The 13,411-nt window shown below is 53.3% G+C and overlaps 2 protein-coding genes across 2 annotated transcripts; one reads left to right on the top strand and one right to left on the bottom strand.

The window, feature by feature from the left end:
• Positions 1-869: 869 nt before the first annotated feature.
• On the top strand, positions 870-4,946 carry VSIG2 (V-set and immunoglobulin domain containing 2). The gene is made up of 6 exons (XM_047071672.1): positions 870-927; positions 1,484-1,647; positions 2,457-2,664; positions 3,516-3,674; positions 4,562-4,681; positions 4,798-4,946. Exons 1-6 carry the CDS (start codon positions 870-872, stop codon positions 4,944-4,946), a joined length of 858 nt encoding a protein of 285 aa, XP_046927628.1.
• Positions 4,947-6,070: 1,124 nt separating this feature from the next.
• Positions 6,071-12,503, bottom strand: NRGN (neurogranin). The gene is made up of 4 exons (XM_047071673.1): positions 12,339-12,503; positions 7,591-7,817; positions 7,301-7,318; positions 6,071-6,901 (listed from the first exon to the last, which is right to left on the bottom strand). The coding sequence occupies exons 1-2, from the start codon at positions 12,351-12,353 to the stop codon at positions 7,596-7,598; spliced, it is 237 nt and encodes a 78-aa protein (XP_046927629.1). The 5' UTR covers positions 12,354-12,503; the 3' UTR covers positions 6,071-6,901; positions 7,301-7,318; positions 7,591-7,595.
• Between the last annotated feature and the right edge of the window lie 908 nt (positions 12,504-13,411).

Raw genomic sequence — 13,411 nt, 5'->3', positions numbered from 1 at the left:
GGGGGGTAAGGGGATGAAATTTGGTGCCCTGTCTGCTAGGGCTTGAGTTCCCAAGGCTTGGGGTGTGGTGCTCTTAATCTCCAGCTTCTTCTTAAGGGGTGGGAAGAGTCACCTGACTTATGCCTCTTTCTCCCAGACCACTGAGTCCTTAACAAACACATCTCCTTGCCCAGCCAACAGTGACCCCCTGGTAGTGGGGGGAAGCTGGACATGGTGCAGGCAGGTGCCCCAATTCTGCCACACCCTTTCCTATCAAGAGTGGGGTCTCTCCTCCAAGACTTCTTTGCCCCTGAAATGGAGTGGCTCTGGGAGTGGGGATGTGGCTCTAGTTTCCACGGAGACTTCTACCTCACAGCAAGTGGTGATACAGGTGCCAAAGAAGGGATCTCAGAGAAAAGAAGAAGGGCTTGGAAGGAATAGTCATCTCTGAAGGGATCAGAAAGGGTCTTCTGTTCTGCCCAGATCTCATGCTTGGGGTGAGGCCCCAAAGTGGTGATGTCGTTTGTTATCAGAATGCCCCCCTCTTCTTCCAGGGTGACCATTTGCCTACAGAGAGCTCCAGTTCCGACCCCTTCCCCTTGGGTGCCCACCCAAGCCCAGCCCTTGTCCCAGAGCCTGACAGCTTCATTAGTTGGGGGGAAAGAGGACAGAAAAAGGGAGCAGGGCTAGAATGATTCCAGTATTGGGCCTAGAGGAGGGAGGAGCATTTCTTTACCTGAGGGCACAGGCCTCTCCCCTTGTTTGCTCTGAGATAGCCAGTCTCGCTCCTTCCCAGCTCGAGGAGGCTTCCCTGTGGGTGCTGCCTTCCCTCCCCACCAGACCCAGACGCCCAGACCAACCCATAGACGGCTGTACGGCAGGACTCGGCCATGGCCCGGCTTTCTGGGCTGTTGCTCTGTGGGGCCCTGCTGGGCTTCGCTTGCCTGGGTGAGGAGGCGGCTGGGAGGGACCGCGGTCAGAGCTGGGGTGGGGGTGGGGGGGGGGCGAGGCCTGACCTCCAGGCTCCTGGGGCCTGCTCAGTTCTGCGGGTCGGGCTGGGAGGAGGGGGCTCGGGACGGCGGGGGCGAGGCCGGGAGAGGGCGTCGGAGGCCGGGTGGGCGAGGGCCACAGGCGCGCAAGCGCAGGCGGGCCGGCAAGTTGGGTCTCCCCGGGAGGGTCTAACCACCACCCGACCATTGTTTTCCTTTCTCTGGCAAACACGCCCGCGTACCTGACCCAGTCTCAGTCCTTTTACCCACAAAAAAAACCGGCTGGGGTGTGTGCTCCTCCCTCCCGGAAACCTCAGGTTTCGAGAAGGGATGGGTTGCGGGGAGGTAGGTGAGCTCCGCAGGAGGGAGGGAGCCCCCAGCCTCGGCCTCGGGAGCCGAAGGTGGGGCCGGACCCTCAGACCGCCGGGATTTGGCGCCGGGCCTCCGCCCCACCCCAACCCCGGGCCTGGCGCCGTCGAGCGCCCCTCCCGCCGGCCTCCCTCTGCGTCCCCCAGACCCCGGGGTAGCCGTGGAGGTGAAGGTGCCCGCCGAGCCCCTGAGCACCCCCGTGGGCAAGACCGCCGAGCTGACCTGCAGCTACAGCACGTCGGTGGGAGACAGCTTCGCCCTGGAGTGGAGCTTTGTGCCGCCGGGGAAGCCCCTCTCTGCATCCCATCCCGTGAGTTGAGAGCAATTGCGCTCGAGCGGGGCGGCCCTCCTGCCTCTTGGTGGGGTTGGCTGGGAGGGGCTGGTACAGAGGGCCCACCCAGGATGAGGGAGCGGGGTCAGAGAGGGTGCGTTTGGGGATCAGTGAGCTCCGAGGAAAACATGAGTGGACTCTTCCTAGATCTTCTTAGGACCACAGCCTGCACGACCCTGTATCCCGTATATGGCTCTGTGTTTCCAGCCTCCTCTCTCCTAGCTCCGACGTGCAACTCCCCTATTCTAGCGCAGTCCCAGTTTCCGTTAATAAACCCATTGAGGCTAAGCTCTGGAGACTGTTAGTAGGATCAAATGATGCCCCTTCCAGGAATATTTGCATTAATTCCCCAACCCTCTCTCCCCATCAAGAGCCATGCTTAGCTGAAAGCAATAAATCTAGCTCAAGTAGCACCTAGGAAGGGATGGTATTTGGGGACAGATAGACCTTGCTGGTTCTGACTCCAGAGCATCAGTTTCCCTGTCTGATATGAAGGAAGGGCCTCTTTTTTTTTTTTTTAAGTTTATTTATTTATTTTGAGAGGTGGGGAGAGAGAGGGAGAGAAACAATCCCAAGCAGGTTTCAGGCTGTCAGCACAGAGCCGGATGCGGGACTCAATCCCACCAACCTCAAGATCATGACCTGAACCGAGATGGAGAGTCAGAAGCTCAACTGACTGAGCCACTCAGGTGCCCCTAAAGGAGGGGCCTCTTTGTTTTGGAGAAAGGACTGTAGAGTTGACACCAGGCAGAAAAAGGCACACATGTGTGTCTTTTGCTTCTCCCCAGATCCTGTACTTCACCAATGGCCATCTGTATCCAACTGGTTCTCAGGCAAAGAGGGCCAGCCTGCTTCAGAACCCCCCCACAGGAGGGGTAGCCACCCTGAAACTGACTGATGTCCACCCCTCGGATACTGGAACCTACCTCTGCCAAGTTAATAACCCACCAGATTTCTACACAAATGGGTTGGGGCTAATCAACCTTACTGTGCTGGGTAAGGCCGGCTGGGGACCTACCAGACACCCATGTACCACGAAAGATTGCAGTGGCCCTGCTAAATCTGCTAAATCTTCTCTCTACCGCCCCCCTTCCCCACCCCATATCTCGATTTCCAGCCCAAGCATACAACTGGACTGGGGACCCCAAAGGAAAATGCCTCCTTCCCAAAGTCTTCTAATCTAGATGGTCCTACTCCTGCCCCACCCTCCTTGAAGAATGACTCCTCCCTCGGCCCCTAGAAAAAAAAGATTCATGAGAGAGAAAGCCCTTCCCATACATAGGGATCTGAGTCATGGCCCCAACAACTCTATCTTTGAGAGAATGTCTCATTTGTAGCCCAGGTTCTTTCTCTCCTTAGGTGAGTGGCAGAGAAGGAGAGTGGCCACCACAGGAACAAGGGCCCCTCTCACAAAGCAGCAACTTTGTGCTCAGAGTTTCCATCTTACTCCAACCTAGAGCCTGCTCATGGATGAGCAAACAGAAACTATTAAAGAGGCTGGGGATGTCTAGATGGAAAAGTGAAGGCTTAGGAGGTGTATAACAACAGCATTCAAATATCTGAAGGGTTGTCTTGTGGAGGAGAGATTTTTCATTTCTCTTTGCAGGCCTGGAGGGCAGAAGTTAGGACCAAATGGGTGGATGTTATATTAACACAGATTTTGGCTCAGTATGAGGAAGAATTTTCTAACAATCAGAACTTCCAATAGTGGGAATCATTTCCTGGGGATGCAGTGGAATGTGAACAGAAGTGGACTACTATTTGGTAGGAGTATTGGAGCAGGAATTCTAGCATTTAATGGGAGTGAGGCTAAAAGATTGCTAAGGTACTTTCTGTGATTTTTGCAGTGCCTCCCAGTAGTCCCTTGTGCAGTAAGAGTGGTCAGACCTCTGTGGGGGGCTCCGCTGCACTGAAATGCAGTTCTTCCCAGGGAGCCCCCAGGCCAGTGTACAACTGGGTACGCCTTGGATCTTTCCCTACACCTTCTCTTGGCAGCATGGTGCAAGGTAAGGGCCCAGAACATCTGGGAAGAGAGGACTCAAGACTGGGGCAAATCTGTCTCTAGACTCCATATACCCACACTATCAATTCCATGCCTGTGGGTATGAGACAAATTGCCATACCTTTCCCTGCATCTTTCTTGGTGTCCTGTATTGCTCCCTCCTGTCTATCTTCCTGCAATCTGTGGCTCTACGGTCCTGGGAGCATTTTTTAACTTAAACGTATTCCTGATATCTTAGAAGAGAGTGGAAGGCAGAGGGCATAAGAGTCCCACTTTTGGGGATTTCTTAAGGGTCATGAATCATTGCCAAACTTCCTAGAGAGGAAACTGAGGCAGAGTAGCATGGACTGGCTTGAATCACAGTTTCTTTGGAGGAAACATATAATTGGGTAAGAGCCTTGGCTTCTCAGCCTCCTCATGCTTGCTCCAGCCCCAGCCCCAGCCAACTCCTTTATGGATCCAGAGAACCTTCCAGATCATCTGGTGTATGCTCTGGCTTCTAAAGGGAAAGTAAAAAGCTTAGAAAGACATTTGGGTGAGCTGAGTCACCCCAGAGGCTACAGTTTCTAACAATCAAGACTTCCCCCCCCCTCCAACCAGGAACCTGACATCAGCTAGCAAGCATCCCTCCCCAATTCCTTGCCTTCTCCCCATCCTCTGAAAAGGCAGCTGTGTAGAGTGGAAAGAATACAGAAGTGGCAGTGGTTTTGGCACTTTCTGGGTCACCTTAGACAGTTACTTTCCTTCTTTGAGCCGGCTTCCCCACTTTTAATAAATGAGGTTAGCCCCTTCTTGACAGGATTGTTGTAAGGAGGTAGTGAAATTTGCTTTCATCTTAGGTGCTCACTGTGATTCAAATGAATGATGGAAGGCTTCCTCCTTACCCTCTAGATGAGGTGTCTGGCCAACTCATTCTCACCAATCTCTCCCTGACCTATTCGGGCACCTACCGCTGTGTGGCCACCAACCAGATGGGCAGTGCATCCTGTGAGCTGACCCTCTCTGTGACTGGTAGGGGACACTGGGCAGAGGCCCAGCTGGCAGGCCTGGGTTGGAGAGGCTGCATGGAACTATCTGGGGAGGGGCAAAGGAAAGTCTGCTGCTCTGAGCTTCCTGTGTCTCCTTAGACCCATCCAAAGGCCGAGTGGCTGGGGCTCTGATTGGGGTGCTCCTGGGCGTGCTGTTGTTGTCAGTTGCTGCATTCTGCCTGATAAGGTTCCAGAAAGACAGGAGGAAGAGGCCCAAGGAGACATATGGGGGCAGTGACATTCGGTGAGCTGGAGGGCTGGGGGAGGGTACAGAAAGGGAGAAAAGGGCTTAGGTTATGAGTGGGTGACTCCAGCCCTCAAATTCTGACATCTTTAGGGGTGTTTGGGGGTAAGGAGTGCTGTTCAGCTCTGGGATTTGGTGTTTGGGGGGGGGCAGTACAGCAAGTGCATTTGTGTGTGAGCAGTGTGCAGGGTGGGGAACTTGGTTCATGGCTTCCCTCAACCTCCTCATACTTCATAGAATTTTCAGTTTTTGAGGCCTTTTCATACATATCTACAGGATGTGGATGCCAGGAGTTGGATTTGCCCTGAGCCCTCAGCTGAGTTCAGTTTTTCTGGGTGGGGGTAGTAAGGAAAGGAGAGGCAAAAGCTGCCTGTGTCAACCGCTTTAGCTTGTCAACCTTTGGGTCCTGAATAGGGATCAGAGCGCTAGTTCTCAGAGTGTGGTCCTCAGATTACCTGGACAGAACATACCAGGAGCTTGTTAAACATTCAGATTCAGGCTGCTTCCTATCCCTCCTGAAGCAGAATCTGTGGGGGCGAGGGTGATGGACCTGGAATCTTCATTTCAGCCAAAATTCCACAGATGATTCTCATGCACAGTAAACATGTGAAGTCCTCAGGTTAGAGGATGGGATGGGGGGCGGAGACCTCTGAGGGATGCCGCCAGCCTTCCCTAAAAATTTGCTTATATCTACCAGGGAGGATGCCATTGCTCCTGGGATTTCTGAGCAAACTTCTGTGAGACCAGATTCTAGCAAAGGGCTCCTGCAGAGACCCCCCTCTTCCAGCAGTGTGACGACCACCAAGTCCAAGCTCCCTATGGTTGTCTGATTTCTCCCCCTGTCCTTGAAGGGGAATATCAAGAATTAAAGCCTTTGGGTATCATATGGTCTCCCTCTTCTTTCTGCCGGCATAGCAAATTCCTTTTCACCAGTAGGAGACGGAATGGGCTGGGAGTCCTAGAGATGATGCTGTAGGTGGGAAGTTTGGCTCCAAGGGAGTAGGTTTTAACAGAGGTCCTCTTCCCCTTTGCTCACCTCCACTTTTTGGTTTGATCAAGTGAAATTTGCCCAAGCTTCAGGTGGTGGCCTTGTGCACCCAAACTCCCTCCCCTCTGGCACCCTCTGAATACTTGGACATTCCTCTTTATTGTTCACATTCCAACCCAGCACGGTCACATGCACACACGGAGATAAAAATCCTTCGGGCCACAACCCCAGGAGCCCGGCGGGGGCAGGGCTAGCAGGGGCGGGGGCGGGGCCGCGGCAGACTCCTCCTACCGAGCCTCCCAGGCGCTCGGCGTTTGCATAAACAAGGTGAGAGCTGGAGAGGCGGCTCTCGGGGTGCGCTGGGGGGGTGGGGAGGGGAAGCAGATTACAGGCAGGCGTGGGGTTATAGGTGCGAAATAGGTACTTCCCTTACGATCAGAGCAAGAGGCATCCGGCACCATGAAAACCCTCTTCCCCTCTCTCCTCGCCCCAGAGCCAAAATTCTGGGGCTAGGCTGGGGCGCGAACAGCACAGAGACGCAGAGCGCCCCCTTCAGCTGCGCACAGAACGAAAGGACTGTTTTGTTTTTTTTTTTTAAGTGAGTATACTTGGGCGACGCTTAGGGCGCCCCCCGCAGTGCGCGCAGGGAAGTGCGCGGAGACTGCGGAGGCAGAGCTGCATGCGGGGTGCTGGCGGAGGTGGGCGAGAAGCAAAAGAAGGAAGATGTGGGAGCGCAGGGTTTGGGGCTAGGGTGGGAAGAAAGGGCGAATGGGGACCATTCTAGACTGGAGGACTAACTAAAAGGGCACAGACTTAGCGACTCCTCGATGGAGCCTGCCTGGGAGTGGGAGTCTCTGGGGACGCAGGGAGGGCTCCTGAAGCTGGCAGGTTGGTGGAAAGGAGAGGATCACAAACACGGCAGGGAAGTCTCATCACTGCGAAGGGGACGCGCCATCCGTCTCTCCTGGCAACTGAGGACAGAGAAGGTCTGAGCACCTGCCCTCCCCGGTGCTTCCTCTCCTTCTTCCTTCTCCCTTCCCGAACCAGGACAAAAGGGCGGGAAGGGCCAGGGGACCCCAGTCACCCAGAACCCCCAACCCGAGTCACTGAGCTGAAATAAGCCCGCGGCCAGTCAGTGCGTGCGTGCGCCTCAGTGTGTTTATAGCCTCAGGCCGGGTTTGTGCAGCCAAATGGGGGTGGCTGCGGTTCTGTATAGGTCCAGGTGTGTCCCTGTCGCAGCCTCAGGCGTCCAGATGGATCAGGAAACCCTCAGGCTGGGAGGGGGTGAGGGCGGGCAGAGGGAAGGGTGGACGATTGGGTCCTTTTCTCCCACTCAGGCCTCCCACCCGTTTCCGAGTCGTATTCATTACCTTTGAAAATGCTCAGTTCTTCGGTCCAGGGCGGGGCAAGAGGGAGGGAGGAGAGAGAGGAACAGGTGAGCTCTCGGAGCCCGCAGCACCTTCAGCCTCCTCCCAGCCACCCACCTCACATCCCGGGGGTAAGTCCCCCACCCTTAGCTCCCTCTCCACCTCTCCACCCGCTGCACGCCCTGAGTCCGCACTCTTTCCCGGGGTGGGGGGTGGGGAGCGGGGCCGCTCGCAGCAGGTCCCGGGCTTGGGAAAGGGGAACCCTGCGGCCCGCCGCGCCCCGCCCGCCTCACCTGGCCTAGTCTCCGCTGGGGCCGCCGCCCGCGCCTCCCCGGGCGCCCCCAGCTCCGCCCGTTCCCCCGTGGCCCGGGCCCTTCCGGCCGCGCTCTCCGCTCTTTATCTTCTTCCTTGCCATGTGGCCCCGGAAACTCGCCTGGATTTTGGCAGCGGCCGCGTTGGCGCCAGGATCGTCCAGCGGGATGTCTAGAATGTCGTCGTCCGGCTTGGAGCACGCGCTCTCCTGGGGGCGGGGCGGGGCAGGGGGTACTTGTGGGGTGACTGGGCCGAGACCCCGCGCGGGATAGGGTAGGAGTAGAGCCTTGCGGGGCTGAGACGAGGGAGACGCACGAGTGGGAAGCGCAGAGAGGGGAGCTGCGGGCGCGTCGAGAGAAGGGCCGAGGAAGGGCTGTGCGTGTGTGTGTGTCCCACCTAGGGAACGGCAAGCAAAAAGGAAGGGTCAGAGGGTGGCCACGGCCCTATTCCCAACTCGGGAAAGAGACGTGCACGGTGGGACGGGGTACAAGACAGCCAGATAGCCCTGAGGGAAGGGTCCTTCACCATCAGCAGGGCTGAGGAGCTGCAGAACTGATGGCTGGTGGGCTGGGAGGAGCAAAATAAACAATGAGAGGGACTGGTGGACGTGACTGCCCCTCCCCTTGTCTTCAGAGGGTGCCTCCGCTCAGAAGGGCTCCTTGCAGGAGTCCAGGATTCCCTTGGACAGGGTGTAGAAGAATCAGGCCAGTCCCTTCCCTGAGTAAAATCACACCAGGACTCAGTGCTGGAATTAGGGTGAGAGTGGGGCTAGCCCCTGGAGTCAGCCTCCTTCTCCCTAGGGCTAGAGGCCCAGAGACTGCTTTGCCATGGACTCTCCCTTTTCTAATGTTCCCCAGGAGGCACTCAAACACAGAAGAGAGGAGATGGTCTGGAAGAAGCTGAGAAGGCTTCACTCCAAAAAAAGGCAAAGGAAAGATGAGTAGGAGCAAGTAGTCCTTAGCCTTGTGTGCTCCAGAAGAGAGGAATTATGACAATAGCTACCCATTAAGCACTTCCCTTGTTCCAGGCACAGTAACACAGTGTTTTACAGACATTATTTTATTTAGTCCTGGCAAAGCTATGACGCACCTTTTATTGTTATCCTAGTTTACCCCTACTAAAACAGATGACTTAAGTGTTTATAAACCTTACATGAGGTGATACAGATGGTTACTATGATTTAGATGGTATCTATGATTTAGACCCTTGTATGTCAGAGTCCAGAGGATATTTTTAACCCCTATTCCGTAAAAATCAGCAGAGGCCATCAAGAAAATGACCCGAGCTCTACCACTTGCTACCTGTGTGGTTTGGGACAAGTTATCTAATGTCTTATATCAGCTCCTTCATCTGAAATCAGGATATAACATCTACCTCTGTGGGTTGTGAGGAGCAATAAACCCCATGATACACATAAAGTTTCTGGCACAATCTAGTCACTCAATGTATAGTATCTATTACTATGATTCTTTTAATTAATAAGTTTACGTGAAATAGTTGTTTCTGTAGGCCGAAAGTGGTCATATAAAAACAATTTCATATGGTTCCGCCTATAATAATCACATCCACCCCTACGCCTCAGGTTTCTGTCTCCCATAACCTGCCCTATCTGACAGTGGAAAGGGTTAGGGAATAGATGGCATTGATTTTAGAGGTAAGGCTCTGGAATGGAGAGGGCTTCCGTCCCTGTGCCCCTTTGTTGGTTAACATTACAGCATTAATGTGGGTTGGGATGCAGATAGTTACTATGGAGTTAAAAAGGCATTTTGCTTTTGCTTTGGCCCTCTGGCTTCTAAGAATTGTCCTTTTTTTTCTCTCCCCTAAGGACTATTACTATTTTAAAAATGGCTTCCGCTCATCATGCTTCACAATGCTGTTGTCATTTCCTGGGCTTCAGAGTTTTGCAATTTGTGCTCAAGATGCCCATGATTGATTTAAATGCAGTTAAAAGGAGTTATCCAGAAGCCAGTGTGGTTGTGGAGGGGACTGACACTCTTTTTGTCTTCTGCAGGTCTAGCGCTCTCTCTCTGACATCTTAATCTCCACCTGTCATCAGAAACAACTCTTTTGGGTTCCTTGATTCTTAGAGCTCAGGCCTCTCTTGGGATATCCTTAGGGAACAGTGAAGTGTCTCCTCAACAGAGGGCAATGATCACAAAAACAACAACAACAACATAAACCCATTCCTGACCCACCTCTCTTTGGCCAGTAGCTGTGGAGGAAGGAGTACCTTCCCCCAGTCATGTTAAGGCCAACCTGCTGTCTCTACCCACCCCAGCTGGATACAGAATGGAAACCTGGAACAAGAGGAAAAGCCACCCAACACACTGTTCCTCCCCCAATCAGCTCCTCTCACTCCAGCTGAATTCTCAGGGCAGAACTGCTAGAGAGAGTAAAAGGAATATTCTCAGGGCAGAACTGCTAGAGAGAGTAAAAGGAATCTGGGAAGCGTCATGGTTCCTGGGCTGGTGCCTTCTAAAGCCAAGATCTGATGATGTGTGCCTGAGAGCTCTGTAGGAACTGGAGGTGGAAAGTGCACTAGTGGCTAAAACAGGAGCCAAGGCTTCTGGTCCCAAGTGGGCATATCCCTTCACCCCTGAGGGTCTCAGTTTCTTCAGCCACAAGTGGAATTTAGCCTAGATGAATAAATTCTTCTTTAGGTCCCAAATCCTAAAAGCTTTAAGAATTATCCCTTCCTATGCTTATTGTATGCCAGGCCCTGTGCTAAGTGCTTCGCACATATTACCTCACTGAATCCCCATTTCAGAAGTCAAAAAACAGCCTCAGAGACATTTTGTAACTTAGCAGAGGCCAGCAGAGCTAACAAATTGTGATGGGATTCAGAAGCCTGGCTGTTATGACTGCCTCAGGACAGGTAATTATTTCTATGAGTTCAGCTAGACCTCTAAGTTCAACTAAGACCAAGCGAAAGAAAGGAGTGGGATCCAAAAAAATGTCTTTGCCTTTTCATATTAAGTGAATGTAGGAAAGGCACATATATGTGACTATGTAAATCAGCAACTGGTACATTTGAATCGACAGCACTGCCTCTTAAAAAAAGAGGCAGGTTTTCTTCTCATTTCTGTCTGAGCCTCCTTACCAAGGGGTAAGAAGGAAATAAGGCAGGATTAAGTGTTTCCCAAACACCAGGTCAGATGGTCAGCAAGGAGAGCCCCAGAATGAAAGATGAAGAGAGTCCTTCCTGCCTTGGGGTGCCTGGCTGGCTCAGTGGGTAGAACATGCGATTCTTGATCTTGAGGGGGTTGTGAATTCAAGCCTCACTTGGGCATAGAGCTTACTTAAAAAAAATAAAAAATAAAAAATAAAATAAAAAAAAAAGAGGGCCCTGCCTCTAGACCCCAGATGCACTCTGTTCTCTCCATGTCCCAGCTCCCTTCCAGCTAGGAGTCCACCTCCACATAATGGAGATGAGGTAGGAAGGTGCCCAGTTCCAGCCCTGTCCCAGCCCTCTGCCCCTGTCACCTCTTCTCCCTTTTCTTGCCCTCTGCACAGTTTGACAATCGGGCTGCCTCCTGCTCAGTCCTTTAGCTCTGCCGATCTAGGACAGGGCCTCACAGGGTTGTTGGGATGATTAAATATAAAGTCAGGCACATGGCAAACATTCACAAAGTGACAAATATTACTGATATTATTAAATCATAATAACTATCACAACAATTTGTCCCTAAGTTCTTTCTGCCTCTTGGTACGAAGTCTCACCTCTTATAAACTGGGCTATTCTTTCCTTCCAAACCTCACTTTTTTTTTTCTTTTGTAAGCCGTAGTGTGGAGGGTGGGGGGCAGGCAAAGTCATAACCTTATCATTAGCCGGGTTGACTGAATGACAGAGAAGGCAAGGGCTTTGGAGTGGTCTTTCTCCATAGATAGGGGCTAAAAATAAATAATAATTAAAAATTAAAAAAAATAAACACATTTTATATACGCATGATCACTGTATTCCTCTAGTGTGCAGGGAGCCAGGTCCTGTGCCGGGCGCCTTCATACCCAAGTCACCTTAACAGCAACCTACTTTGGCATTAAGCACTTGCCGCATCCAGGTCTCCGTGGGCGCTGACAAATTGCAGACACTTCCTTCCCTCGCCAGCAGGGCTCTCTCGCGGTCATTTCACCCAGCCCCCTTCCAGGGCTAGAAGGCGTTGGGGGACGGGCCAACCCCTCCCCAGAACCAACTGACTAGGCTCTGCTGCCCAGCATCATTACTGAGCTAACCGATATGAACGACTGTCCCATCCTGCTCTGTACAGTGCACGAGGGTCATGGAGATCATCCCGTCTGCCCACCCACGGCGGTGGCAGTGGGATGGGGAACCGGGCGAGGGCAAAAGCCAGGGGGAAAGGATACCGAAAGGAGTCGCCGCAGCTTCGCTACAGTTTACAGCGCCTCTCTGGAGGAAGTTCCTCTTCTCGTCTAACCTGCAGCTTCCTTGCTGCAGAACCCTGCCGGGTTCCCAGTCCAACCTAGGCTGCCTGGCGGCTGGGCGCCCAGACGCCCCCGCGAGTTGGGGAGCATTTTTCCTAGGGCTCCAAGTCAGGCGAGTGCCTTCCACCACCCACCACCCACGTCTCAGCAGGCACCCCTATGGCTCTTGGGTCTTCTGCACCCTCAAATGCACTTCCATCCCTTACTCTCCCTCTGGGGGGGGGCGGTTCTTGGGGACCCCTTGCCCCAGATCAGGCAGAGTGCCGGTCCCCCCGGCCCTCTAACTTACGGTGCAGCAGTCCATGCTGGTGTTGGGGGTCCTTGGCTGGGGCACAGGCTGGCGCAGGGCAGGGGTGGGGTCTGGGTGGGGACTCTGGGGCCTTGGGGCGCCCGCTGACCAGCGTCGAAACAGCCGCTCTGCTCTCGGGTCCTCTCTCCCGCGCTCCGCTCTGCTCGCGAATGTAACCTGAGCCCTTCGGTCGAGAAGCCAATCAGGATAAGCCTTGGGCAGGGCGGGCGGGGATATTGCAGGGAGGACCACGCCCCCTCTCTGCTCCCTCCGCCTCCCTCCCCCTCCAGCCCCAACCCCTCCGCCTACACACTTCCATCCATTCCTCCTACACACCCCAGCTTCTCAAGCTCAACCCCCTTGTTTGCTGAGGCGGCAGACTGCCAGGCAGATGTATGCCGCCGCGGGCAGAAGGAGGCCCCCGACTACCCGGGCACAAATACACTCACATCTGGGCACAACACCTCTCCCACCCATATGTAGAAAACCACGCACCTCTCACCCACCTCCCCACACTTGCACAACTTAGCTAGAGTCCCAAATATGGCTCGCTCTAACTCCTCCTCCCCTCACCCCCGCCAGTCCTCATAAAAAAGCCCCCTAAGACGTGCGTTTAAAAAGTCCCATCATCACTCTGCTAGGGAACCAAGAAAGCTGTTGATACATAACCTGGGGATGAGCACACATAAACACAAAAGCTCACAAGCCCCACATGTGCATATATGATACTGCCCGGGCTCACTAAAATGTGCACTTCTTCAACAGATTCTACAGACACAACCTACAAAAATAATTGCACAGTACTTGTACACACACGCTGTGCAGATAAATGCAGACGTGTGCATGCAGACATATAACACAGGGGTAGTCACCCTACCTGAGATGTTGCATTACATCTCTATCTATCTATCTATCTATCACCTATCAATCATCATCATCTATCTAATGTATATATTTATGCATAGATACTGGCTTCAGAGAAACATCCTTCCCTTCCCATACTAGAATCTCCCTAACCTCTTGGTATCTTGCTTCAGAATAAAACAAAAATGCCACTCTCACCTTGCCTGGGA

This window comes from Lynx rufus, unplaced genomic scaffold (assembly GCF_022079265.1).
Source record: "Lynx rufus isolate CCGP_SWC_20201006 ecotype Redwood Valley unplaced genomic scaffold, mLynRuf1.p SCAF_9, whole genome shotgun sequence".
NCBI classification, from domain to species: Eukaryota; Metazoa; Chordata; class Mammalia; order Carnivora; family Felidae; genus Lynx; species Lynx rufus.
This window is presented reverse-complemented; position numbering and strand designations above follow the sequence as displayed.

Coding starts and splice junctions, on each gene's coding strand:
- VSIG2 (XM_047071672.1), top strand. CDS start 870: ATGGCCCGGCTTTCTGGGCTGTTGCTCTGTGGGGCCCTGCTGGGCTTC. Junction 928..1,483: donor GCTGGGCTTCGCTTGCCTGG/GTGAGGAGGCGG, acceptor TGCGTCCCCCAG/ACCCCGGGGTAGCCGTGGAG. Junction 1,648..2,456: donor CCCTCTCTGCATCCCATCCC/GTGAGTTGAGAG, acceptor GCTTCTCCCCAG/ATCCTGTACTTCACCAATGG.